Source organism: Bacillus rossius, assembly GCF_032445375.1.
Source record: "Bacillus rossius redtenbacheri isolate Brsri chromosome 4 unlocalized genomic scaffold, Brsri_v3 Brsri_v3_scf4_2, whole genome shotgun sequence".
Lineage (NCBI taxonomy): Eukaryota > Metazoa > Arthropoda > Insecta > Phasmatodea > Bacillidae > Bacillus > Bacillus rossius.
Genome location: NW_026962011.1, coordinates 24,116,800 through 24,143,558, shown reverse-complemented (window position 1 = coordinate 24,143,558; position 26,759 = coordinate 24,116,800). Strand labels below are relative to the sequence as shown.

At 34.3% G+C, this 26,759-nt stretch overlaps 1 protein-coding gene across 4 annotated transcripts; it reads right to left on the bottom strand.

Moving 5' to 3' along the window:
* Positions 1–1,362: 1,362 nt before the first annotated feature.
* Positions 1,363–25,354, bottom strand: LOC134542514 (aquaporin-10-like). 4 transcript variants are annotated; one of them, XM_063386876.1, is made up of 7 exons: positions 25,054–25,354; positions 22,049–22,175; positions 21,826–21,963; positions 19,965–20,083; positions 17,662–17,879; positions 13,495–13,631; positions 1,363–8,696 (listed from the first exon to the last, which is right to left on the bottom strand). In XM_063386876.1, the coding sequence occupies exons 1-7, from the start codon at positions 25,123–25,125 to the stop codon at positions 8,662–8,664; spliced, it is 846 nt and encodes a 281-aa protein (XP_063242946.1). In that variant the 5' UTR covers positions 25,126–25,354; the 3' UTR covers positions 1,363–8,661. The 4 variants fall into 4 exon arrangements, with proteins under 4 accessions (XP_063242946.1, XP_063242947.1, XP_063242948.1 ...); XM_063386877.1 differs by having other exon boundaries at positions 25,251–25,333; XM_063386878.1 differs by having other exon boundaries at positions 25,017–25,072.
* Between the last annotated feature and the right edge of the window lie 1,405 nt (positions 25,355–26,759).

Genomic DNA, 26,759 nt, shown 5'->3' with positions numbered 1-26,759 from the left:
TGTGGGTGAAAATGCTGAGTTTTAATAAACTGATTTCCTTATATTTTTGAGGTTCATATTGTGCAGATATAGTGCATGACTATTAAGTAAATTGTATGTACTATGTTGGAGTGTACCTATGTCTCATACCCTGTTACGAACAAAACTCTTACTGGATACAAGGAACATTGCATCTAAAACTTTCATTAGTATTTATCAGAATGAACTACACTTCAACAAACAACTGCATGTAATATATGTACCTATATGTGTAGCACAAACTCTTTTGCAGAGAAAAAAAAAAAAAGAAATAGTTTGGCAGTAATAAATGTGAAATGATTTTCACATGATTAATTTTAGTATGTCTTCGATTACATGTATTTTACATTGAGTTTCACATCATGTCAAATCATGCCATACTTCTTTAATGTCAAATCTCTAATTGTGAGAATTTTAAGGAAACAACCATTACATTCTGCCTGCCGGGCCATACTGAATATTGTCGGACCAGAGACAGAATGGTTGAATAGTTGATATAAGGGAAATAATTGACCGAGAGCTTGTTGAAGGAGGGTGGGGGGATGAAATGATAACGTGACCTGGATAACAGCATTGCAAAATTCTGTGAGAGAAAAAATTTCAGCTGCTATGAGTCTGAGAAAAAGCAAGAGGTTTTGCTGGATTTGCGTTTGATTAAATAGGATTTTACATTGTATGGCTTGCACAGAGACTAAGGCAGTGTTTATAAATTATAGCAGGAAGGCCACAATGCCCCACACGCTACCAACGCAAGGTTGTTAAAAAGGTACAAAAATCGCAAGATGTCACCAACCCCTTTAATTATAAAATAGTAGAAAACAAATATATTCCCCGAGTTTCTTTAAATATTTCATGTTTATCAAAAAACATATTTGTCAGTAATTTTACAGAAAGTTTTCATATGCAAAAGTTAAACAAGAGAAAAATCTAATGAATATAAAAAAAATTGTGACCTATGTTGGTAACATCTGCATCTTTCCTAAGTTATTGGAACACTTCAGTGTGAATATAGAAGGTAGAAATGCAAGCCAAGACATTGAAGCTGAAGCTTGCGTTGCAATTTCGCAACTTGCTCTAACATTTCGGTCAGTGGTGCAGGCTGGCTCTTACATACCGTTTTATACAACTTCTACCTTATCATTCAACTACTTAAATTTTCTAACGTTAGGAAATGCTTTAGGATTATCTTAAAATATTAATATACTTACAAAGTTGTAAATATAATAAAAAAAATTGTTTGTGTAAAAAAAAAAAAAACCACCCATGACAGAAAACATTTTAGTGTAACACTTAACACTAACATTAATTTGGTGCTTAAAAAGTAAAATAAATACTACAAACAACTAATATATATTTATATATTTCATTGAGCAACAAACAAAAATACAAAATCCCATTTTTTAACATAATTTTTCAAGAACATATTAAAAAAACTTACAACAGATTTTTTTAGTGACATTAATTTTGTCTATGCCACTGAGATTTTCTGATTCATCAAAATTTATTTGATGAAGAGAATGAGTTTAAGGTAAGACTATAGTTACTGTTGCTGTCATCACAAGTTTTTCATATTGTCAGACAATGAAAATAAGTGCACCTAATCTCATGGCATTGACTAATGAAATCAAGGCATCTGTTTGGTCTGTGATTTCCTCTTAGTGTTATTTATTTTTACTATTATTTTAGAAGAAATTACCACCATGGTTTGAAACAAGAACTCTATTTTGTACAACTTGAAACTGTCAGAATGACTAAAACTACTCAAGTTCAGCTACTGTTTGAACTATCAGAGGTATTTTTGAACACAATTAGAATACTGCGATTTCCACTCAGAAAGACAAGCTGTTATAGCAATTATGGTTGCATAGTGCACACAAAATGTTTCCAATGAGTACAGTACCTACATGTATATGCATGACGAATGTGGTCTGTGCAGGACATCTGCACTATACAAATACATTAGGCCAACGGTTCCCAAAAGGTGTTCCGCGGAACCCCAGGGTTTTCAATCATACTATAGAACTTGCAGCATACTTGTTTAGGTACTTATATGCATAGTAACACAATGATCATAAGCACCTTAATAGACTTAAAAATTTAGGATTATTACACAGGTCAAATTATGTGTACATTAAAATACATTCGAAATAATACATACTTCTTAATAAGGGTTTTACAATGTCCCTCAACAACTGAAGTTATTACAGATGGAACCCCAGTATTATTTGGAAAATAATTGTATTTACAACTAACAAAAGATATCAATTTAAAATTTAATGTAAAAATAAATTTTGAGAAAGAGTCTTTTTAACATATCAGTCTTTTACAGTTAAATACTAATTAAAGTAATAATAAATAATTACAATACAAAAAATATTTGCTAATAGATGACTGTTCTTGGTAAACGCACAAATTCAAAGATGAGGTTTTAGACTAGATTGGACCTAAAAGCTCATATTAAACATATGTCTAAGTTCTGCAAATATTAATACATACTTAGATATATTATCAAAACTCTGTACTTCCATAACTTTTTCAATACTATATTCATACACACAGCTCATGACAATGACAGATGTGTATACTGTAAAATAAAAGTTAAAACCCATTGTATTTTATTTAATGTCAAAATTTCAAAAAAATATGAATATACACTACATTCCAATTAATTGTGTTACAAATATAAAATTTACAACACACTACATTATGTTACAGAAAAATAGGGTACAAACTATAAACTGTGAAAATTTAAATCTTATTAAATTTCATAATAGTCTATGACTTATATTATAATAAGGCAAAGACAATATGACTTTAAATTCTTAATTTAATTATAATAATCAGTAACTAGTAGATAATAGTCAAAACAATGTTTTTCTCCAAGAAAACAAATACAACTTTCTACTTTCTAGGTTTTGGATGGTTTACTTTGTTCGTAATAACAAATACCTGAATAAATAATCGAACAAATATCATCACTTCTGCAGATTAAAAAACTTCTTGCTAATTACAGAAATTTATTAAAAATATAATTAATTCAAAATGAATATTTAAAAATAATCATAAACTTAATGTGTAACCTTTAAGTCCTTATATATTTCTTGGTGCCTTAATAATCTATAGAATATGAAAATTCTATAATGACAACAATATCTTAATGTACACACCATCATAAACATAGCACTTCTGAGGTAGTTAAACATGCACACATTTAATGGAAGCCTAGTTTGCCAGGTGCAATTCTGTTATGTTGTTTACTTTGAAAGTTTTGGAAATTGCAAGGAAAAACTAATAATTGGCACCACAGTGCCACAATATACTCTCGTTTTCGCATTCACATGCTCAGCTCAGCAAGATCGCCTGTCCGGACACTAAACCTCTGCTCCTTGCCTCATCATGAAAATTAGAATAGTGTTCTGCTGAGACATTACATTACCGCTTTTTCCTTCATTCTCTGTGGGAGTTCCACTATATTTCACAAATGACAAGATTGCTTATTTTCACACTAAACATAACACATAGACAGTTAGCATATGTTAATGACAGTATAGAAACTACATGCCTCAATAAGTGAACCTGCATGATCTCATCTATCGCCAATCTGTCCTTGGAAATTAATCTTGTATTGAAACACTACGAGGAAGATTTTGCATCACAGGACAAACCCAAAATACAGTGATCGCAGCAGAATCTTGATGTAAAATAAAAGACTCATTACTGAATGTATTCACAAAACAGTATGGCTGGCTGTAAGCTGAAATCAACATTTACGAAGTTCGACATAAGATCTACTTTCAGTATCCTCCTGTCACACGTCTATATAACATTGTCATTCTCCTCAAACAAGGCTAAATAATTTCATAGTTAGAAATATAATAAATTAAAAAAAAACCATCAATATAAATTTTATTCAAATGTAGGCATTTTCAAATTATTTGTAATTATAATTGTATTTCATTAAGATTTATTATTTCCAGACTGTATAGTAATATATTTATTATGTTTTGAATTTCTACATTTGGCTTATATTTGTGTAGTTAACTTTGCATAGATAAAATTGTTGATAAATTAGAATAAATAAACAAATTTTAACAGCCATGAATTTTTAAAATAGGAACTCTTATATAATTTTAAGACAAAACCATTTACTTAGTTAGCTACCAACCTAATAAGGCGTATACCAAAGCATGAACATGTTAGGTTATAGCTAGACAGTGATTATTTCAAAGGCTGTTTCAAAATGGTTTCGGTTAGCGTAAACTACTGAAAGATTAAGCAGCAGAAAATTATCTGTGACACTGTTCTATTACAGAGAAAAATTAAATGTTTTTCAAATTACTGAATTACCTGGCATTTTGTTTTAATTTTATTTACTTTTTTTTTTTAAATAAATATTAATTTTGTGAATCTCAATCAGAAAACAAAACTCCTTAAGACAGTTATTTATCTAGCTATTCTTTAACTCTGTGCATTTATTGACAAATGCAATACCTGGACAGAAGCACAGATAGTTTCTCATCCCCATTGCATTGGAAACTTTTACTTAAAATAATGAGAGTTAGTGGCATATCGAATGGTAAATTTCAGGTTCATACACCCTCGCTCCAGCCAACTGCTCTGAAATTTTACTGTTTTAACTCTGTCACTTCAAATTTTTTGGCAAATTTTTTGTCTAATCTATCTAGCTTGCAAAATGACATATTAAAAATTAGGGATGGGTTGAGTACACATTTTTATCGATTCCGATACCAGTACCGATTCCTAAATTTCGATTCTCGATTCCGAGTCATTCCAGTTTTCGATTCCTGGTAATTCTGGTCACATAATTAAAACTACTTAAGAATTGAATGCATTACATAATGATAATAACATGTATAAAGGATAATTATAGACTTAGGATTAAATGTTGAGGTTTTTTTTTTTTTTTTTTTTTAAATTACCAGTGAAGAAGCATTTTCACATAAAGTTTGTTTGCTAGTAAGTACTAGGCTGTGCACAAAGAAGTTCAACATTTAGACAAGGTTCTTTAACAGGCGATAACGCCGATAACATAACATCTTTGTTCAAAATGGGTTCAAAGGTAGCACTACTTTTTTCTGTGGTACCTTTTGACTTAGTTGGTGACAGTGCTGTAAACAAAAGTTTGTTTTTCTTCAAAGACTATTTTTTCTGGTAGTAATGTGTGCCGGGATTTCAAATGCTTCATTAAATTGGTTGTAGATTTATAAGTACCGCTCCGTGAAATTTGCGCACTACCATTATTACAAATTGCATATTTGTCATTTTCACTATTGATGCGAAAATGTTCCCAAACTTTAGACATGTTAATACAATATCAGAACATTCGCATCGTAATTTGAAACGACAGTCGGCGAACATTTTTTTACTAACAAACTAGCAAAACACTTTAAAATAGTTTTAGCAAAACAATATTTATTTGGCACAAATATTGTTTTGCTAAAACTATTTTCAAGTGTTTTTCTAGTAATTATTACGGTTTTCCTTTGCAAGAAATAAACACGAGCCTCTGTTGGCGGTATGGCCAGAGAATTCTTTATTATCGATTGTTGCTTTCATTATACAATTTGTCCCGTATGCAACGAATCAATACGTTTCGACTTGACTTTATATTTTATGGCCACCAGAGATTTTGTGGAGGCCATCATCCTTGAATGGCTCACAACTAAACTGGTGACGACACGTGATGTGATCTCGTTTCATAACCGTCACTTTCTTCACAATAAACAATGGACTTTTCTTAACTGCAAATAAAATTAATAACTCTTTTTACAATTTATTTACGTCTAATACATGAGTGAGGAATAATGTTCTTCGATCGTGGAGTTTTAATTAGAGGTTAAACATGCCCGGTAACATTGTTTTTATTTATTTTTATTCGTATAAAATTAATATTTAATAATAATGAGCATTATTAGGAATTTTATGCGCATACGGCAGGTAAGATATATTAAAATAAGTAAGTAAAGTTCAGACGAAAATATATTACTACTGTATTTTCTTAACTTAACCGATTCCTAACCTACCTTGCCCTTTTTTAGTACCCGATACTGAGTACCCAAATTTTTTAATAATCGGTGGTATCGAGGAATCGGAGAATCGAATCGACCCATCCCTATTAAAAATATTACAATAAACATACATTCCACACCACACTTTACACACATAGCATGCAGAATTTAACATAAATGTATTTCCTGCAAAATATACAAGTGATGATGTTATCATTTCCATCAAAACCACATAACCAACATTGCCAGACTGAAAAATTGAAACAACTTTACTACACAAAAATTTGAAACAATTAATTTACTGAGAACATGGGATGAATATCAATATTTCATTGCACTTCATATCAATAAACACCCGACTGTATTTCTTTGGTTTACTTAATGATTGTTAAAAATATATAATGGTTTTATAAACTTATTATAATACATACCACTTTCAAGACATTACAGGAACAACCAAGCAGGAAAAATAATAACACAGTTTGGTAACTAAATGTGACTGTAAATTTATCTCTCCCCCCCAACACAGTTACTATAGCTTTCACTGCTCAATACTAGCATGCGTAGGCACAAACACACATGACGCCAGTACGAAATACAGGTCTACAACAGTGGAAATAATGTGTGTTCTAGAACAACCAAAGACAACTATATACTTTTTTAATTTACTGCATAAAAAAAACCATGAGCCTACAGCACTACGTTAAAACTATATTTATGGCAATGGCATGGCATGTAACAGTCAAGCGCACATACCATTATAGGCTTACTAAAACTTACTATAATGGTGTTCATGAACTCTCATTTAGCTATATAAGACATGGTAAACAACAATGATAGTAGAGATTACAGCAGACAGAAGCTACGTAGTACCAACACAATTTTTTCCCATTAAACTCCAAAATTTGCTGATGTGACTATATACAGCAACTTTGGATGATACTCATCACTGGGACATACTACTACGTTGTATTCCACATAGACTGACATAGTATGTATCAGTTGGTGGTATGAAAAAAAGTAAATAATAACAAGTTTGCAATGTAATTTAACTGTAATAAGTAAATAGATATGAAATAGAGTAAAATTCTTTTGTCTTAATCATTTTTTAACAAAGTTGGGTGTGTTAGAATGCCAAACTTAACAGAACTTATGTCTAATGTGAACAATAATATAGGTTTGGAACTGATGCTGCAATATCTTTATTTTGTAAAGCTAGGGTTTCATGTTTGCTTTGCCAAGGCACACATTTAGCAGCAATGTCATAAAATTTCGTAATGTATCTTTAATTGAAATATTTATTTTGCACAATAATTTTAATAATGTAATAATTGAAATTTAAAGCTAGTAAAGAATTAAAAATAAATATTTCAGTTATCAATGAACAAAATAGTTGTATATGTATTGCTAAAATACTGTTTGACATCACTGTTTTATATGGTAGCGTACAAGTTCCTCGGATAGTAATTAAATAAAAAAATTCCACATACTGGTTCATAATCATTAAATATAGTACGTATGTGTTTAGGTGAGGCATGGAGAATCGTAATCAGCGATTGTAATCAGCTGCCGTTTAACTTTGTTTAGGCAAAAGTACAAGTTAACTTTACCCATTTGAAATTCTAACCACAGTAGTTTACTTATGTTTCAAACCTAGATCAGGTTAATTCATTCCTTACTCAATCACTTTAAATTTAGCCTCGTATAATGTAAAGGTGAACGTGAAACCAGATAAGTGCTGCCAAATGGTGGGAAAAAAATTAACATTTACAATTAGGAGATAAAAATATTTCACAGTGGTCACAGTGTACATACTTGTTTGATTAAGCTACAGAAAATGTACTATCAACAAAATAAAGAAGATTGGTCAATGAAGATAACACTATAATTAGTGTTTTATAATTTATGTTGAAAATGAAACTTGGCTTCATAAAAATAATTGACAATTTTTTTAATATTTGTTAAAACGATCCTAAAATACCATTGTAATTTTTTTTTACTTTTAAAAAATTAATAATATTAACAATTTTAATTTTTGAACTTCTATGAAGAATATTGGTTTAAAACAATCCTAAAATACAATTGTAAAAGTGTTTCTACATTTAAAAAATTAAAATATTAACAATTTTAATTTTTGAACTCCTATGAAATTGTACTTGATCCAAAAATACTTGGTTCACTCAATAAGTCAATATGGTTGTGCAAACTCAGCCTCGTGACTATGTCATGTTAAACCAATGGGTTAGGTTTTCGTAAGCCACCATGAATTCACAACTTTTCAACTACAAAAATACTATGCAGAAACATGGACTAGTTAATAACACTGCACTAAAGGAGGTTAAATATTTTGTACTCCAGTACATAGGTATGTTCTGATACCTAGCAATTACAATTTAGAAAATTAATTGAACCCAAATATCTTTTTAAAAGGTTGAAGAAAATTTTGCCAGGTTCAGGTATAATAAATAATACTCTACCTCTGATAAAGGTACAAAACAACTAAAGCTACATAAAGTCACAACTCTCTTACAGGAACAATTGGCAAGCCAGACTACGAAAATCATCACTACCCAGGCATCAACAAGCAGGTTTCTACTTTCTTGTTCAATGAGCACTACTCATGCGCAGGAACATTCAATTTTTTTCCTTCTGGAAAGAGAAAAAAAACACAGTTTTATTCATGAACACACATTATTGTCAATAACCATAATAATACCAGCTAACAAAAAAAATTAACCCTTAGTTCAACAATAATTTCATTCATTAACTCCATTTTTTCTCTGTTTTAACTCTTTTGCATTTCAGTAACTTATAAAATGTAGTATTAAACATATTGGCTGCTTCCAAATACAGTTTACTACATCCAGGGCTGTCGGGGGAGAGGGGGGAAGTAGGGGTGACCAAATCCCTGAGGCCTGTACACCAAGAGGTTAAATTCAAGATTACTTAATGCGTAGAGTCACGATTATATGGTAATGCGCGATAAAACGAAATAACACCGAAAACCGCTTGAAAACACGAAATAAAACGAAATTGTGCGAAATCCGCGATATGTCACGAAATATCGTCTATCCTGATTATTTACGTTTTTTTTTCCATTCCGTAAGGACAATTCACTATCTTCAGCACAATCAAATATTTCTGACAGTAACTAGCAGCCATATATATTATATGCGGCGGTGATTTATTATAGATTTTAAAATGAAGTCTCGGAATTAACGTAATATTTTCTTTAAACGGTAATCTTGTGTACCATAATAATTTAAGATGTTGATAACTATGATACAATGGCCGCCGTTCACTTTCTGTAAATAAAAAAATAACAAACGTCCAAAATATGATTTTCTAAGATTACGTTTTTAATCATTAAAATATTACACACTAAAGCACATTGCTTTTACTGTTTATTTAAAATAAAGTACGTAGGGTACGAAAATAAAATTAACCCTGCTTAACGTAACGATTGTAAATAATAAATAGTACATGTTTATGTCGGTATTAATTTTCACGTGCGTATGTTGGTATTCGGTATGCGTTTGTATTCGCATCTATTCTCCATTGTTTTGATCTTTCCAGCACGGCAAGTTTTTGCGTATTAAGAGGTTTAATTCTTCCTATGTGATTAAAAATTTTTGATAATGCCTAAAACGAAGGTTTTTTGCCAGTGACCGATCGAAAGAATTTTCCAGCGAAGGATTTTATTTCAGTGATAAAATTTTAATGTGCAAATTCTGTAACTGCAGGCTAGACTACGAGAGACGCGATACGCTTGTGAAACATGTCGCGAGTGAGAAACATAAGCGTTTGAGGTTAAGCGTTAAACAACATCCTTGTCTAAGAGTCTTTAATGCCATTAATTTGCTGTTCAACCCAAGAAATGTGAGAAGGGTTAGCATAGAAGATGCAAACCTACAGAAGTCTCTGCATAACTTGCCTTCTGTTTCCCATCTTCCCATTGATACATTCATACATGGCTATGCTGCTTTCAAAAAAATAATTGAGGATGAACTTTCATTGCCAGAAACAAGCCAAATTGATGTTGCAAAGGTACTTTGCTCCCTTAAAGGGGACTAGTGTGAATTTGCTCAAGCAAGTTTAAGGGCAATCTGGTTCCCAACATCAAATGTTGATGCAGAACGTTCATTTTCCAGGTACTCACTGGTAGTTAGTGACAGAAGACAACGTCTCACTCCAGAAAATGCGGAAAATTTAACTATGATAGTGAGGGCTGCGCGCACGTTCCCGGTGACTTTAAGGTGTTATGAAAGGGCGCCACCACGTGTAAGGGCACGTGGACCCGGCTGAGTCTCTCTCTCAGGGCGTGACGTAGCCCAGGTGGGGACGAGTTACCAGCCCTTTCTACCCTATCTAGATCCAGACCTGGCCCGCTCTAGGCGTCGGGCACGCCACACTCCTAGGCTAAGTAGGCTCACTCACCACGTGGTTAAATAAAGTACTCAGGTTTTACTTATACCCAGATTTAATTCCACGAACATGCTTCCCTCTACGCACGTTACACTTTACACGGTTAAAAAGCCTGAGGCACGAATCGGCTTAAGTGAATGCATGGTCCACACACGTGGCCATGCTATAAAGTATGCTTAGTACACAAAGGTTAAAAACTCGACTGAGACAATTAATTATTAATGCAGCCCGCCGACCGAGAGCTGCCCCGAGGAATAACGGGCGAAAGAGATTTAGGAAATAATTAAAGATACAGAATTACTTGATCAGTGGTTCACAACGGTTGAGGTCCCCGGGGTGCTGGCGCGTCTGCTCTCGGTCAGTGATGAAGATGGACTGGGGGAGAGCTCTGCTCGTCTCGACTAACATGGCGCCTCCGCGCCAACACAATTACCGTTATTACATTCTGTGATTCCGTGCCCCGGCGAAAGTTAAGTAAATTATAGATTAACATTGAAAAATATATAAAAGCTACTGGCAATTTAAAGTATATTAATATTTACGTACTTATTGAATGTTTATATAAAAACATTCCTACCCTCGTCCAAGTCCGTGCCTATTCGGGTCCGCCCGGGCAACGTCTGTAGTTCTTTCAAGTAACATGATATTTAAATTAAAGAATACATGAGTAAACTGCACAACACTGGGGCAAAAAATGAATGAAAACAAAAGGTTTACAATTAACATTAAACTTAGCAAATTAGGGGGTCGCCGCACTGCTTCTAAGCGCCCTCTTGCCGGGCGAGCACACACGCACGCACACGCACGCACGGGCGGGAGGTTTGAATAGAGGGTGGTGGTGGGAGGAGAGGGGTGGTGACGGCGAGAGGCACATCGGGCTTAGGGAGGGCGTAGCCCCGGCCGACGTCAATAGCATTTCAATAAAACAGTCTTAATAGTTACTTTGGAAGTGCTTAATTGTGTAATTTTGTAGTGTATGTGATTGTAATTAAGTTGTGAAATTTTTAGTAGTTATTTAAAAGTTTGAATTTATGAATTTGCAAATGAAATTAATTATCTATGAATTTGCAAATGAACTTAATTGTAATTAGATCATGAGGTTTTAGTGTTTACGAATATTTGTTTTAATAAATTTGCATGTCGTACAGAATGGCAAGAAAATTTTGCCGTGGGTATTTTGAACAAAAAAATAAAACCGTATAACACCGAAATCTTTATTTCTTTACACCGAAATTTGTCTTAAATTACACCACAAAATCTTGACTATTAATGCGTGGATTTACCCTCACAGCAGAAAAAAAAAATTACAAGCCTGGAAACCTTAAGTTATGCGATATACTCATATCACGTTTACAATACATTGTAGACGCAAATCTGCCGGGAAGTAAGTTATGGTAGACTACAAGGCGAGACAAACAATTTTTCTCTACGATTTTTTGTTTCATCTTATATGAGGAGGCAGCTTGGTTATAGCTTGATGGCAGACCGTTAAAAACCAGATAAGGCAATGAAAAATCTGCCAGCCATGACAGGTGGATGTAATGTGAGGGAGATGTTATTTCAAGATAATGAGCAGGACTGCTTCTGTTTCAGCCAGTAACTCAGATTTAATTATGCTTCTTGATTTGTCTTATGTGTTCATTCAGTTTTAGCAAGTTACAGTGGGCACAACGCACACATATAGTTAGTGAAGCATAATTGTGTTTATAAGTGGAAATATTTTCAATCCAGTTGTCTCCAGTTTGCTTGGAATATTAATTAAAAATTAAATGACCTGTAAGTACAAAGATCCAAAATCTTACGCAAGAAACAGTGGCAGTAGCGCTGAACATACAGACCATGAACATGCTGCAATCAACCTCCTCTTAGCCAGGGGAGTATAGTCCCCTGAAATCTGCCAAATATAAACTGGCATGATACTCTTTGCAGCTGTAACTCTGCAGGGTTTTGTTATCAAACAAGTGTTCCTTAACAGAATTACTTCCTTTTGGCATTCTCTGTCACCCATTAATATTATGACCTGCAATTTGTGAACATTCTACATATAAAGCTATAGTGTCATTGGATTAATAACTTTTCAAGGTCATCATAAATGATTCTTCCTGACAACTGAAAAGATAACATTTTATAACACTGTAAAATTAAGAAAAAATATAACAGTTTCTTTAGTGGTGTCTATTTGTTATGTGAATAAAACAGTATTATATTTAAGTCAGAAATATCTATCAATCACATTTTACTTTCAACTATCATAAGTAAAATAAATTAATTTTTGCCTAACTTTATGACAGTAATTTCTCAGCAATGTATGTGACAAAATAAATGAATTTTCTGTATATAGAATTTTTTTTCCTCAACAGCTTCAACATATGACTAAAAGCACACTTGGATGTAATATACAAATCCTAGCATGCAATCATGTTTGTAGTCAAATATCTTTTGAGTCGTGTGCCCGAGTTTTGCTGCCTTAGCATACGAATATGTAATCAATAAAGTAATGAATAGGAAACTGATATTTTTGTTAGGCATATTTGCAAATCATTCAGACTATAATAGAAATCCGATGCAATAGGGATGGTTAGCAACTCTATTGTTTATTACCCCTGCCACCAAATAAATGAACCATTTTACATACATATTTACATATTTGGCAAAATGAAACAGGTATCAAACCTATTTTAAATAAGTGCAGCATCCTATGATAGAAACTGTTTAATTCTCTATACATACCAAATGTTTTACACAAAATTCACACAATTTTAATGCCAATTCTGTTCACACTGCTGACAAAAGTATTAACAAACAAGAGACTTACCATACGATATGACATTCAGTTAAATCACAGCAGTGCGACAGCAGTTTTTAATAATTCCAATTTCTAAACATAGCTCAAAATATCATGAAAACTGCAGACATTCTCTGTATTTAAGACAGCCAGTCTTGCTGGGAGCAAGACTCTTGCAGGAAACATGCAGTACGTTGCGCAGATCACGTCAGGTATTGTTGCTGTGCTCCGACTTACCACTCGCTTCAGTCAGTTCATGCTCGAATGTGTGTTCTGTCTCCAGGAACTGTGCTTCGAACAGGCTGTAGAGCCCACAGCCCAGGATGGCCCCCACGTGAGGCCCCACAATCGGCACCCACCAGTAGTTCTTGTACCTGAAGGGCGGACCAACACAACCCTGCAGCAACACAGCACATTTACCTCATACCCACCACGAAAAAGTTAACACTAAAGATAATTTCCTTTCCACACAACCACAGCTGAAAGCTAAACTTGAATACTTGCTAAAATGAGAGGGCCAAATAAACTGCAGTAAAATGCAGGCCTGGTTTATAAACAACGCAAGAACACACGGCACAAAATGTTCAGCAACCATATTTATATAACCGGTTTACAATCTAGACAAGGTGTAATTATGTTCACCTTCCAACTTTCTTGCGTTTTGGCTTAAGTTTTCAACAGCCATACTGGAAGAGAAGTGTTCCAAAGACTGTTAAAAAAGATGCAGATGTCTTGTGCATAGAAGCCCATGATGCTCTGTTTATTACATACACAACACACAACAATACATAAATCAAATTATTGCCAACATTTTTAGTTTTCATGATAAATATTAATTATCAACAGAAGCTGGGGGAAGATATTTGTTTTCAGTGTTTTAAAATTTTAAGCAAATGGTTGGTAACATCGTGCCACTTGCATGTTTTATTAAAGATTTTTTTTTTTTTTAATCAGTTGAATGTTGCATTATTGCAACTTTGCTTCCTTACGTAGTTTATAAACCCAGACTAAAATGCAATAGTACAAGGACAAGATTACATGGTGCATTACGATAAAACTCAAAATAACACTAAAAGCATGCCAGTACATCATAAAACAATGAAATGCAAGTGAACACACCATTCAGAACCAAAAAGTAACTGAAAACATGAAATCAATCAATCAATCAATCAATTTGAAAACACTTTACTCAAATTACAAAAATGTAATAGTTAAATGGATAGGAGAAAATTTATATTACGTTGTCTCACCTTGCATCTCTTTAACATAAATAATACACATTAATAATGTTGGCAAATTTTTTAAATGCACAAAAATTTGCCCATTTTTTTTAAGTTTTTCTGAGTACTTATTATTAATGACTTTATGCTTTAAAATGTACATAAAGTTTTCCATAAGACATAGTTTTGACATCAAACATGTTTCACATTCATGCTTTTGCAAGTACAGGCAGGCCCCCCCAGTGAGGGGCTTCTTAATTCCAGGGGGCCCGCCCTCCCCCCTTGGCATCTATGCCAAGGGGGTGCTTGATATCATTTGTCTTAAATTTTCTATCACTAATTTTAAGATATAGTCACTACGAAAATGGAAGAAAAGAGCACCACACGCTTATAGTTATACAGAGTTGTGGTGCATTATTTGGTTGTTAGACAAAAAAATTAAATTTTAATTAAATTTTTTTTATTTTTAGTTCATTCAATGATGAAAGTGAGGATTTTTCATTTTTTTTTTAAATATAAGTTTATTTTATTCTTTTTAGTCTCAAAATAAAATTAAAATATTGAAAATGAGTAATTGAAACAAATTAAAATACTAAATATTAGTGATTAATGTATTTATTTGTTACAATGAACTTAAAATTAATCCATGTTCATGTAATTTAGTCATTTCAGTTAATGGTCAAAATTACATGGAATGTTTCTTGTTATCTCAGAGCATTCAAATTCTTCTACTTGAAGACCATCCAGTGACTTTACGTGACTAAGAGCTACATAAGCCTGTCTGGCAGCAAAGAGATGCCCAAATAAAGAACTGCAAAATCTATAGTGCAGCCTTGCATTTTATGCATGGTAAATGCCCAACTCAGTACATATTAATGGCAACATTCGCCTTTCAGCAGTACCATAGCTGTATTTCGCTGGAAACTGAATGGCTATTGGTTTAATTACATGTACACCATCTGTGCCGAAATCAACACGGACTGATGAAATGTCCGTATCATAGAACCTGATCACGCTGGAAAGGAGCCAGATAATTTCAGATATAGTACCCATATTTCCGTTAACGAACCCCGGGCACATTTCCCAGCATAACCCAACCTCAGAAACACTCTAAATCAAAAAGAATATACGTATTTTTGAAATTTTTGAAATTTAGGGGCATTAAGCCTCCCCCCCCCCCCCACACTTCCGAGTGGGCAAAACACAAAGCCCGGGCACATTTTCCACCATAACATGACCTCGGAAAAACTCTACTTCAAAAAGAATAAACTTTTAAAATTTTCAAAATTTAGGGGCATAACTCAGGCACATTTTCCACCATAACCCAACATTTTGAATCGGAAACTCTCCAAATCGAAAAAGCATTAAGTTTTAAAATCTTAATTAAATATTTTGGATCTTTAACTGCCCCCCCCCCCCCCCCCCCCTCCCTTTGTAACAGTCGACTCATGGGGCAAAGTTCCACCATGCCCCAACCTCATAGATACACAAAAAACTTGGTTATTAGGTTATTACCCATAGCTTCAAATTAGTAGTTTTTTGAACCGCTGCCCTAAGCCCGATGTGCCTCACGCCATCACCACCCCTCTCCTCCCACCACCACCCTCTATTTCAAACCCCTCGCCACGTGTGCAGGTGTGTGTGTGTGCATGTGAGGTTGCCAACAAGAGGCGAGAGTAGAGTCTGTGCCACGAGCCCTTTTGTTTCATCATTCAATTTTAATGTTTACGTAATTGCTACATGTCTTTTCTTTAAATAATATTCCCTAAGGGTTATATTTGCATTGCTAGTTGGTAAGGACGGCGCAGTGCCCCACGCGGCAGGAAATGGAACTACCCGCAACCAGTTTGAACCATTATCCTAATTAAAATAATTAATACTCAACATAAATAATTAAGGAAACCTTGATATAATTTTATTATAGAATTTTTAGTGTATTTGTTTTAGATAAATATGTAGTAATGAATAACAGGAGAGACTAACGGTAAATCCAGTGCTTTCCGGCCGCCATGCTGCCCTGGCCTCTTCAGTCGCTTCCATTCGTCACCCGGGGTAGGATGCTTGGTGAGCACCTCGCAACTTCATATTTTTTCAATCAACTGATCTTTTAACATCCGCCGGACTTTTCATAACTTCTAAAACCTTTTTGTATCTGCGAGGACTACTCCGGGTGGCCGACTCGTTTTAATAAATATTTAAGTTCATTTTGAACGTTTAAACACGAACCGAATCTTAAACTCACGAGGCCAGGCCACGAGGTGACCTGGTCAGCCTGTAAACCGATTCTCTCCCGCCGTTGGCGTTTTTAACAGTTTTAATTTGGGAATGTAGATGTAGCGCAACTGGAGACTTGTTTGTAACGTTACTGGAATAAAAGGAGTGCGTCGAACTTGTGAGTATTTAGTCGAGTGACCACGTGTCCCTGCTCCTAAACCATGAGGCGTGTGGGACGCCTTAAGAGCCCACTGGTGCGATATCGTTTACTAAGGGAACCGGGCCTAGCCTTACACGGGTCACGTCACACCCTGAAGGGAGTCTCCGCCGGGTCCACGTGCCCATATCACGTGGTGGCGCCCACTCCGACATTTCATTTGTTCGTTCCCTTAAGTCCCTAGTACGACAATATATATGCAAAATTTCAACACATTAGGTCATTGAATAGTGGGTAATAATTGAATAGAAATATTTTATTACATAGTCCATTCATACATACATACAGGTGAAGATAATAAAAGTGTAGCAAAAAGAATACAAATCAGCATGATTATTAACAACTTATTTATGTATCCATGCCACATGATATGATCCGTGCTTTTTCCAAATGTGCTGGACAACAGTATATCTTGAACAGGACTCTTACAGTGATTTGATTACTCCAGAGTAAGAGGGAGTCCGAAAAAACCTACATCTGGCGACACATCGATAGACACGCTTTCACTAGCGGTTGTGTTGCTTCGTATTTCGTAGTTAATTATATCCTACTGGATGTTACGAAAACATTGAAAACTTACTTTTGAAAAAAAATTTTTTTAACTGTCTGAAAATAAATTTAGGAAAAGTAAACCCCTTAACACCTTGCCGGCATGCCTTAAGAACACAACGGCACGTCTCGATAAGTTTCGACAGGAAATATTCGAAAGGCCAAACTCGTGGGCCAAGCGTGAAGCATGATGGGCCTACTCACACGAAGGCCTCGCTGCCCCAGCCCGCCATCACCAGGAAGAGCCGCGGGGAGAGGTCGCGGGCCGGGTTCAGCGGGTAGCCGCAGTTGTAGCCGAGGCCGGCGCCCAGCGCCAGCACCGTCAGGCCGACGTAGAGGGCGTGCAGGCTGCGGTGGACCTGCATGTTCTTCTGGTCGCCGACCGCACACACCACCAGCATCAGCACGCCGGTCCCCAGCACCTGCGCGGACACCGCACTCGCCTGTAGTAGGGCCGTGTGCCGCATTCCACCCAACAACAGTCACAAATAACCTCAATTTGTAATGTAAATGCACACGCGACTTTCATAAATTGTAAGAAAAATTAATATAGGCCCTACATTAACCTTACATAATAATTTACTTAAGAAAATTTCTTCTCTAAGGTTGTTGTAGTTGCCATAGTATTTTGAGTTTGAAATGAACCATTAACAATTACGTAGCCTTTTAAGTATGTGTGTATGTATTCTAGTTTTGTGTATAAACTGCTTATTAAGCAAAAATTATTTTTGAAGTGTCAGAATGTGAATGGCTCCTTAGCAAAATCCAAAGTATATTGATGTAGTAAAAATATACTCAAGGAGTTTAAATCTAGCTTGAGCAGTGGAACATATAGAAAGGAGTGTTTCTCACCCCAATAAATTTACAATCAGATTAAAGAAATAGCCTTCGCATCTATAAAAACCAGACAGCACAAAAAAAAAAAAAAAAAAAAAGCTTTCGTGGAGACAAGTCAACAAAACAAAAACTTGGAGTTGCTTGGCTTCTTGGTTGTAGCTGCATGGAAAGCGAAGATTTCACTGACGTTTTGGTTGACCTTGCAGTTGCCATCATCAGCTAATAAACATAAACCTTACAAACAGGACTACATAATAAACCTTACAAACAAGACTATGTCCTGCATGTCGGTTATTTTCATAAATTTTGAACGGTGCAAAATTCTATTTATAAATAACATATTTGTTAACATACAAACTGACGAGTTGCAAAATGTTTGTTCGCCAGTTAATATGCTTCCAGCGGAAAAGAGATCATAAGCTACAATGATGGCGATATATGATAGTGACTGCGATTGTCAAGTTTTTACCACCAAATTTCAAGTTTAAAAATTTAATTTCAAGAAATTATTGGTGTATACTGTATAGCCTTCATTTATGATGAACATGAAAAAGTTAATAAGGAAAAAACAACAATACATTTTTCAGAAGTCAAAATACTCTCATGGAATATTACTGTTGATTATGCAACTTTTTTTTTATGAAGAGCATGTTATGCTATAGTATTTACAAATAAGAAATTTTACCTTTGGAAGGAAAAACAATCTGGAGAAGAGATATTTATGAAAATTGTAGTGCAGTGCTCTAAGATTTTTCGTTCTCTTAATTTGTACCTCGAGAAATTGCTTCTTAATGACATTCTTAGATGTATTAGCTTGTATAAGATGCATCTGCAATCTATGGAGCCCGATTCTGCTCTATTTTAAATGGACAGTTAGGCTGGCAATACTCCTTGTTGCAGGCATATAATACCTGGCTCACAAAATTCTCGCCTTAACGAACAATTAATGAGACTGTTCAAATTCACTAGGAAGAGCACATGTATTTATTCCCATTGGCGACAGCTATCATTGCCTCAGTTGTTTTCCATGCTGGAAAAAATACCCTAAAAGAAACTTGGTTTATACGCTGCTGTTGCACTAACCTGTCATTACTAGTTTCGAGAAGGATGGTACACGTAAAAGCATGCAAGAGGAAGAGAGGGTAAATGGTATTGCCTACCGAGCTTTAATGCAAACTTTACGATTTCTGTTTTATTGTAGAGATACTTGTTGAGCGAACCTTAACGTGATGATCTCAAAAAATTTCTAAGGCATTTAGTGAATGTTACAAGAGCCTAAGTGTAAAGCTTTAGTTGAGCCGGACAAACGTACGTCCAAGTTTCAATGATATTTAACTATGGCTGTTGGAAATGTCCCCACATTTGGAAAAAAAACAATCATAACTCATTTCTTGTAAGCCACAAACATAAATGGAGGTTGAAGGAAAACACAATATCATTGAAAAAGCAATTTATACTCTCCCGCAAAGTTGGCCAATTGTGAATTACGATCATTTGTTTCAGAGGTACAGAATTGTACGAGGCTGGTTCAGAATTTTTATAAGAAAGTCAATTTTTGTGAGCAATTTCGGTTAAGATTATAATACTTTTCCTCGTTTAAAAAACTTTTTATTGATCATTCGTGTTTGAAGGAGCATCGATGATTCCAACCATGGCACAGTGAGAATCACCTGATCCAGGAAGGCTCCCTGGAGGGACAGGAAGTCCTGTGGGTACGTCGCCCATATTCCTGCAGTTGCGTGCTCACCAACCACAGTGCGGTTCCCTCCGTCAAAGTTTGCCAGCGCGTCTACAACCACACACACACACACACACACACACACACATACGTCAACACAACACAAAACACAGAACCTAATAAGTAGGGACAAGATTATTTGGGGTACTGTGATAAAGCCGAAATAACACCGAAAAGCACATCTGTACACTAAATACATAATATAAGTTAATACACCATATAACGATATTAAATTTAATCAATGTAAATCATTTAGCATGGAGTTAGTACCATAACGTGTGTACTAAAAATATTCGAAAAATTTTTTTTTATGACAATGGTACATTTTTCGAACACACATTATACTTGCTCATTTATTTGTATTGTTTCCATTAGTTTGACATGCTTATTAGAAATTATTATATTATAGAAGTACATCAGCATGAGTCAAAATGATATTGTTTTGGTAAAGTATCATTGAACAAAAAATGTCTTATTTGTTGAAAATGGTGCTATTTGTATGAATAAACAGAGTTCACAAAAAATAAAAACAATATCCAAAAAATTACCCGTTTTCTTTACAGAATTTTAAGAAAACTGTGTCCTATCATTTTTTAATTATACATTTATTTATTTTTGATAGTATTTGGACAACAAAAAAAAGCTAAAGTTTTTTATATCTTTCCACCCATCAGACACTGGCCACTAAAATTCAAATTAAAATATTTAAAAAAAAATCAATAATGATCAATTGATACAAATAAGTAGTAGCTAGTAGATGATAAAATACTGCAAATGTTTTGCTCCTAATAGACACTAAAAGTAGAGGGGTTAAAAGAATTAATATATATAGTACAAATGTGACACGCTTATGAATTGGAAATAAGAAAAAGATAAAACATGGATGACAATTCATGTATTTTCTAGGTTTCACAATATATTTCAACATCCCAAACAATAAATCTAAATGGTCCTAGAAAATCTTGAAAAATTGAATAGCAGGGTACACTGACACCTGATAAGATGTATACTTCAAGCCACCACATTTCTTCAGTTAGTAAAATATTAAGCTAGTGACTGAAAAGAAAAACAACACATACACTAAGAAGTCCTTAAGATAATAAATAAATAAAACATCCTGTGTTAGTCTGATGTGCTTTACCACCATTTATCACTGTAAGAATAGCAATTTATTTTCTTTATTAAAAATGTCAACTAATATTGTTAGTTACACACATTTGTATGTAATTGCGCGAGGGGAAAAATAATCATTTTTCTTCTAGTGATACAATATTTAAATAGGAAAATTGGGCAATATCATTTTGACTGATGCTGATGTACTTCTATAATATAATAATTTGTAATGAGCATGTCATACTACTGGAAACAATACAAATAAATTAGCAAGTATATGTGTGTTTGAAAAATGTACCATTGTCATAAAAATTTTTTCGAATATTTTTAGTACACACATTATGGTACTAACTCCATGCTAAATGATTTACATTAATTGAATTTAATATATTAAAAAAATTAAATTTTTGTAATCCTAGATGAATTTTGATATGAAATTAACTAGCATTAAATGTGATGTAAATTCTGCAACATTAAAATAATCATTAAAGCCTTTTAAATAACAAATAAAAAGCTTCCTGATAGACCATTCAATCTATTCAGCAATTTTAATATTTGTTTAAATAAATAAACATGACTCACTGAAAAGCCAAAGACTGTTTTATAAAATAGGAGCTATGAATAAATATTCATATATATCTTTGTGCAAACTGGTACACATAAAGAAACATCCAAGTTACCATGGTACATGAGATATGTGCACGGCGCAGCGATGAATCCCCCGAGGTACTGCGCCAGGAGGTAGTGTGCCACCTTGCCTCTGGGGAACTTCAAGAGGACGGCCAGCGCCACGGTCACCGCTGGGTTCACGTGCGCACCTGGAAGCACGGGAGAACCAGGACTTCTAGTTCCGTCGCTGAAGTGCGCACCTCCACACTGCCGGCGGAACGGTGCTGCACCAACCTGACAGTCCCCCGGCCACGAGGATGGCGATGGACACCGCGAGCGCGTAAGTTATGTTTATGGACATGAACGTCCCAGCAGACGTCCCGCTCAGCACGGACTGGGCGACCGAGCAGTTGCCTATGAACTGTTCGGAGAGGCACACACTTGAGATCACGTGCTAGCTAACAAGGATTAAAATGCACACTACAAGCTAAGAACTTGCTAAAATTATACTGGAAAAGAAGTTACGTATAAATTTCCAACTAATGTAGTTTATAGCAGGCAATAAATGGAAAATATTATCGAAGTTTGCAAGTTTTCTAGCAATACTGCCTGCTTTCCCAAGGACAGCATTCTGTGTTTCCAGATCAAAAACTTCACTTCCGTAAGCACTCTTTCTTCTGCATTTCTTAATAAATTAAATTATTTTACTGTCAGTTTTGCTACTTAAATATGATCAGTAGATGTTATCGCTACGGCATCATGACATGCACCATAAAGGGGTTAATTAAATATAAATATACAACAAAACTAGAAATTAATCAGGAAAGTAATTAACAGCAATGATTAGTGAGCAGTGAGCACTTACCCTGTGTCTTTAAGAATTAGATTAAATCAAATAAAATCCTGTGTAGGTAAATGAACACAACTGTGCCAATGGCAGAACCAAATCGCCAAAAACATTGTTTTCTCTCATAGGTAAATATTTACTTGGGCGGTATTTCCGAAAAAAAATGTTAAAAATCCGAAAATACCTTTATTTTATGCTCTTCAACTTCCTCTTTTTCATTAAAATCGGCGGAGATTAGGAATTCCAAATACTTTAGGAGATATCGAATTTTTAAATTTCTTCATATGTAGTTGAGCGGTATTTGCGAAAAAAAATGTTAAAAATCAGAAAATATCTATATTATATGCTCTTCAAATTCCTCTTTACATTAAAAGCGGCTGAGATTAGAAATTCCAAATACTTTAGGAGATATCGAATTTTTAAATTTCAGCACAAAACCAGCGCATTCCTGTGGCGTGCGTGTACCATTGTTTCTTGTTTACGTGCGAGTATATTTTTTTTATTGGATAATGATGTCACGTGATTGTTCGTGATAGGCCAGAATTCAAATGAACTAATACGTGATTATTTAGTTCAATTATTGTTTAAAACTGTGTTTAATTACCGCCTCCAACCTAGGTGAGTTTTTAACGTTTCTAATTTTAAAGTCTTATTTGTTATTTTGATATTGTTGCGCAAGTAATAAGTAACAAAAAAATTTACGTGAGTTGTTACTGTACATCCTTTGTTACGGGTTTGTTAGGTAAGGTCAGTTACATTATAAATAATTTAAAACTAAAGAATAATTAAAATTAATTCACATTATTTTTAATATCACCTTAGTTTGAAAGTATTTATAATGTAACTGACCTGACATAATCGACCATTTTAGTTCACTGTTCACCCTCTGTCCGGGTTTGTTTAATCAGGTCAGTTACATTATAAATATTTTAAAACTAAACAGCCATTAAAATTAATTCACAAAATAATTTTTAATGTCGGCTTAGTTTGAAAGTATTAATAATGTAACTGACCTGACCTAATCAACCATTTTATTAATTACGCATTCCCGATTCACGTATTCACGAACACACGGCAAAATAACAAAAATGGCGCCGCTCGAATGGTTCCACAGGTCTTGTATTGCAAAATTAAAAAATTCGATATCTCCTAAAGTATTTGGAATTTCTTATCTCCGCCGCTTTTAATGAAAAGAGGAAGTTGAAGAGCATATGATAAAGGTATTTTCGGATTTTTAACATTTATTTTCGCAAATACCGCTCAACTACATATGATGAAATTTAAAAATTCGATATCTCCTAAAGTATTTGGAATTTCTTACCTCCGCCACTTTTAATAAAAAGAGGAAGTTGAAGAGCATAAAATAAAGGTATGTTCAGATTTTTAACATTTTTTTTCGGAAATACCGCCCAACTAAATATTTACCCTCTCATAACCTAGAATGATTATTTATTTCCTGTTATGCTATGGGGGCACCATATACATATTTTTTTAAATCTGTTGTTAATTTTTAAAAGTCTAAATTGTAAACAAACTAAGACTTGCTGTTCATCTGTGCTACTTTTTAGATTTCTTCATTATTAAGGAGTTTCCACAGTTGTATGTTTTTTTACAAATATCAATTGATGTGAAATCTTAATATTTGTGCAAGAACAGTACAGTTTGATAACAAATTTTTTTGTTGCTGTTGCAAAGAAGTATTTTCTATAATTTGCAAATATTCAACAGTAATTTTAATTTTAATATAGTTTAGCTGATGATGGCAACTGCAAAGTCAACCAAAACGTCAGTGAAATCTTCGTTTTCCATGCAGCTACAACCAAGAAGCCAAGCAACTCCAAGTTTTTGTTTTGTTGACTTGTCTCCACGAAAGCTTTTTTTTTTGTGCTGTCTGGTTTTTATAGATGCAAAGGCTATTTCTTTAATCTGATTGTAAATTTATAGGGGTGAGAAACAATCTTTTCTCTATGTTCCACTGCTCAAGATAGATTTCAACTCCTTGAGTATATTTTTACTACATCAATATACTTTGGATTTTGCTAAAGAGCCATTCACATACTGACACTTCTAAGATAATTTTTACTTAATAAGCAGTTTATACACAAAACTAGAATACATACACACATACTTAAAAGGCAACGTAATTGTTAATGGTTCATTTCAAACTCAAAATATTATGGCGACCTACAACCACCTTCAAAAAGATTTTCTTCAGTAATACATACTAATTAGACTTGCTTGTCAAACTACATGTTATAGTTGCACACAAATTATTATTTTTTTCCCCTTAAGCTTGAAATTACAGGTGAAAGAAAATTATGTCAGTCTAATAAAGGAAACTGATGTCCTAAATACATTTTATTTGTGCTGTCATAAGGGTTGAGAAGGTAAGTTAAACTTAACAGTACGGCTTACATTTATCAGGATTTAGTAGAGAAGTAAACCTACTCACAACAACCAAAAATGTTCCAACAATCTCTCCGAACATCTCTCTCATCCATGGTCGAGGTAATGTCAATTTCATTTTCCAACCGACCTGAGGCAGAACGCAGGCTATCCCGGTTCTAACTGAAAATTGCTTCCATTATCACCGAGTATTTAATTTCTTTCCGTTATCTCTAGATAGCATAACCTTTTAGTCCTACTTACGCCAACACTTATCTGAGTTCAAAAATAATTTTAAACATTTAAACCTTCGTTATGTAACAAGATACGCAATTGGAATTAGAAGACAGGATGATCATAGACAAAAAAAAGTACATGTAAACCACACCAGTAACTCTGACATTGACAACTACTGCTACGATTAGCGTTCCAACTGTGGGCACACACATCTTAACCCTAACATAACCTCTTAACGCATCTTAGCGCAAACAGTTATCAGTTGTAAGCTAATAACTCTTCAAAATTTAAACCGTAAGGTAAGTACTCTTTTTAAACAAACGAAAATACATTAAATATTAATCTTTGTTTAAACATATGTTATTATTGCTTACAGCGCTCGCTGGGAGTGCACTGCAAACAGAGCTCACAATATCCAATCACCTTCTCTTGGAAATAATGCTGCCTGCCTGCATACTCTTTATTTCGCATATATGTACATGTCTCAGTGGGGTATCCCCTTGGACGGGTATAGTCTTTGGTCCGGTATATGCTAATTGTTATCTGCCATTTATAAAGAGCCACTCACGAAAAGTTCCTTTTCTAAATTTCCTTAGCTGATTAACACATACCTACTAAATATCTTCAGTCATTTTCTTAAATCTGCAAAGAACAAAAAAACTCAATAATTTAATATGGAGGGTTAAGCCAAAGCTTGTGAGAAGCTATTTATAAATGGCAGATAACAAGTAGCGTATACCCGACGATAATATTTTATATGCACAGGAAACAAAATGCAATGTGTATATAATGAAACATTTGAACAGCTGGCAAAGAGGTTCTGTTTCCCCCTACGCCCTATTCTAGAAAGGAATTTTTCGTCTGACCATTATGCGTGGCGAACACGAGCAGTGCGAGCAGAGCACTCTGGAAGAGGCTTTGATGCAGCATGCATAGGTGCATATGGTTGATGCTATATCGAGAGTTAAGTCTTTTACCCAATGAATTCATCAAAAAAAGCAATCTAGTAGATTGTCTTGGCTTTCGAAGTTGAGCTGCGCCGAAGTGGATTATCGTGCCGACATTTCGCTCTGCATTGCATCAAGCATCTTCAGCCTGCAATCCACTTTGTACTGAAAATCAGTCTATTAGATTTGGGAAACATTTTGAATGCACTTTATGTAAAGACTATATATCTCACTTGCGTTCGGTCAAACTCCATTAATACCATTAAATAATTGTGATGCTTCCCAAAAGCAAAATGCCGAAGGCGCACAAAAGCTGATACTTTTCAGGCGTGTAACTGAAGATGCGTGATCAGACCGGCTTTAATAACTACGCAAGAAACGCAAAAAGCAAGACGCAAATTGTTAATAAATATCATTTTAGAATACCTATATATAAACAATGCAAGGCGCAATAACGCAATGCAATTATTGTTCAATTTCCAACTTTCTTGCATTTTGGCCTGCGGTTTCGACAGCAATATTTTAAGAGAATGTTTTGAAAATTTTAAAGATTTAGACGGTATGTGCAAAAGAACCCACGATGTTATTT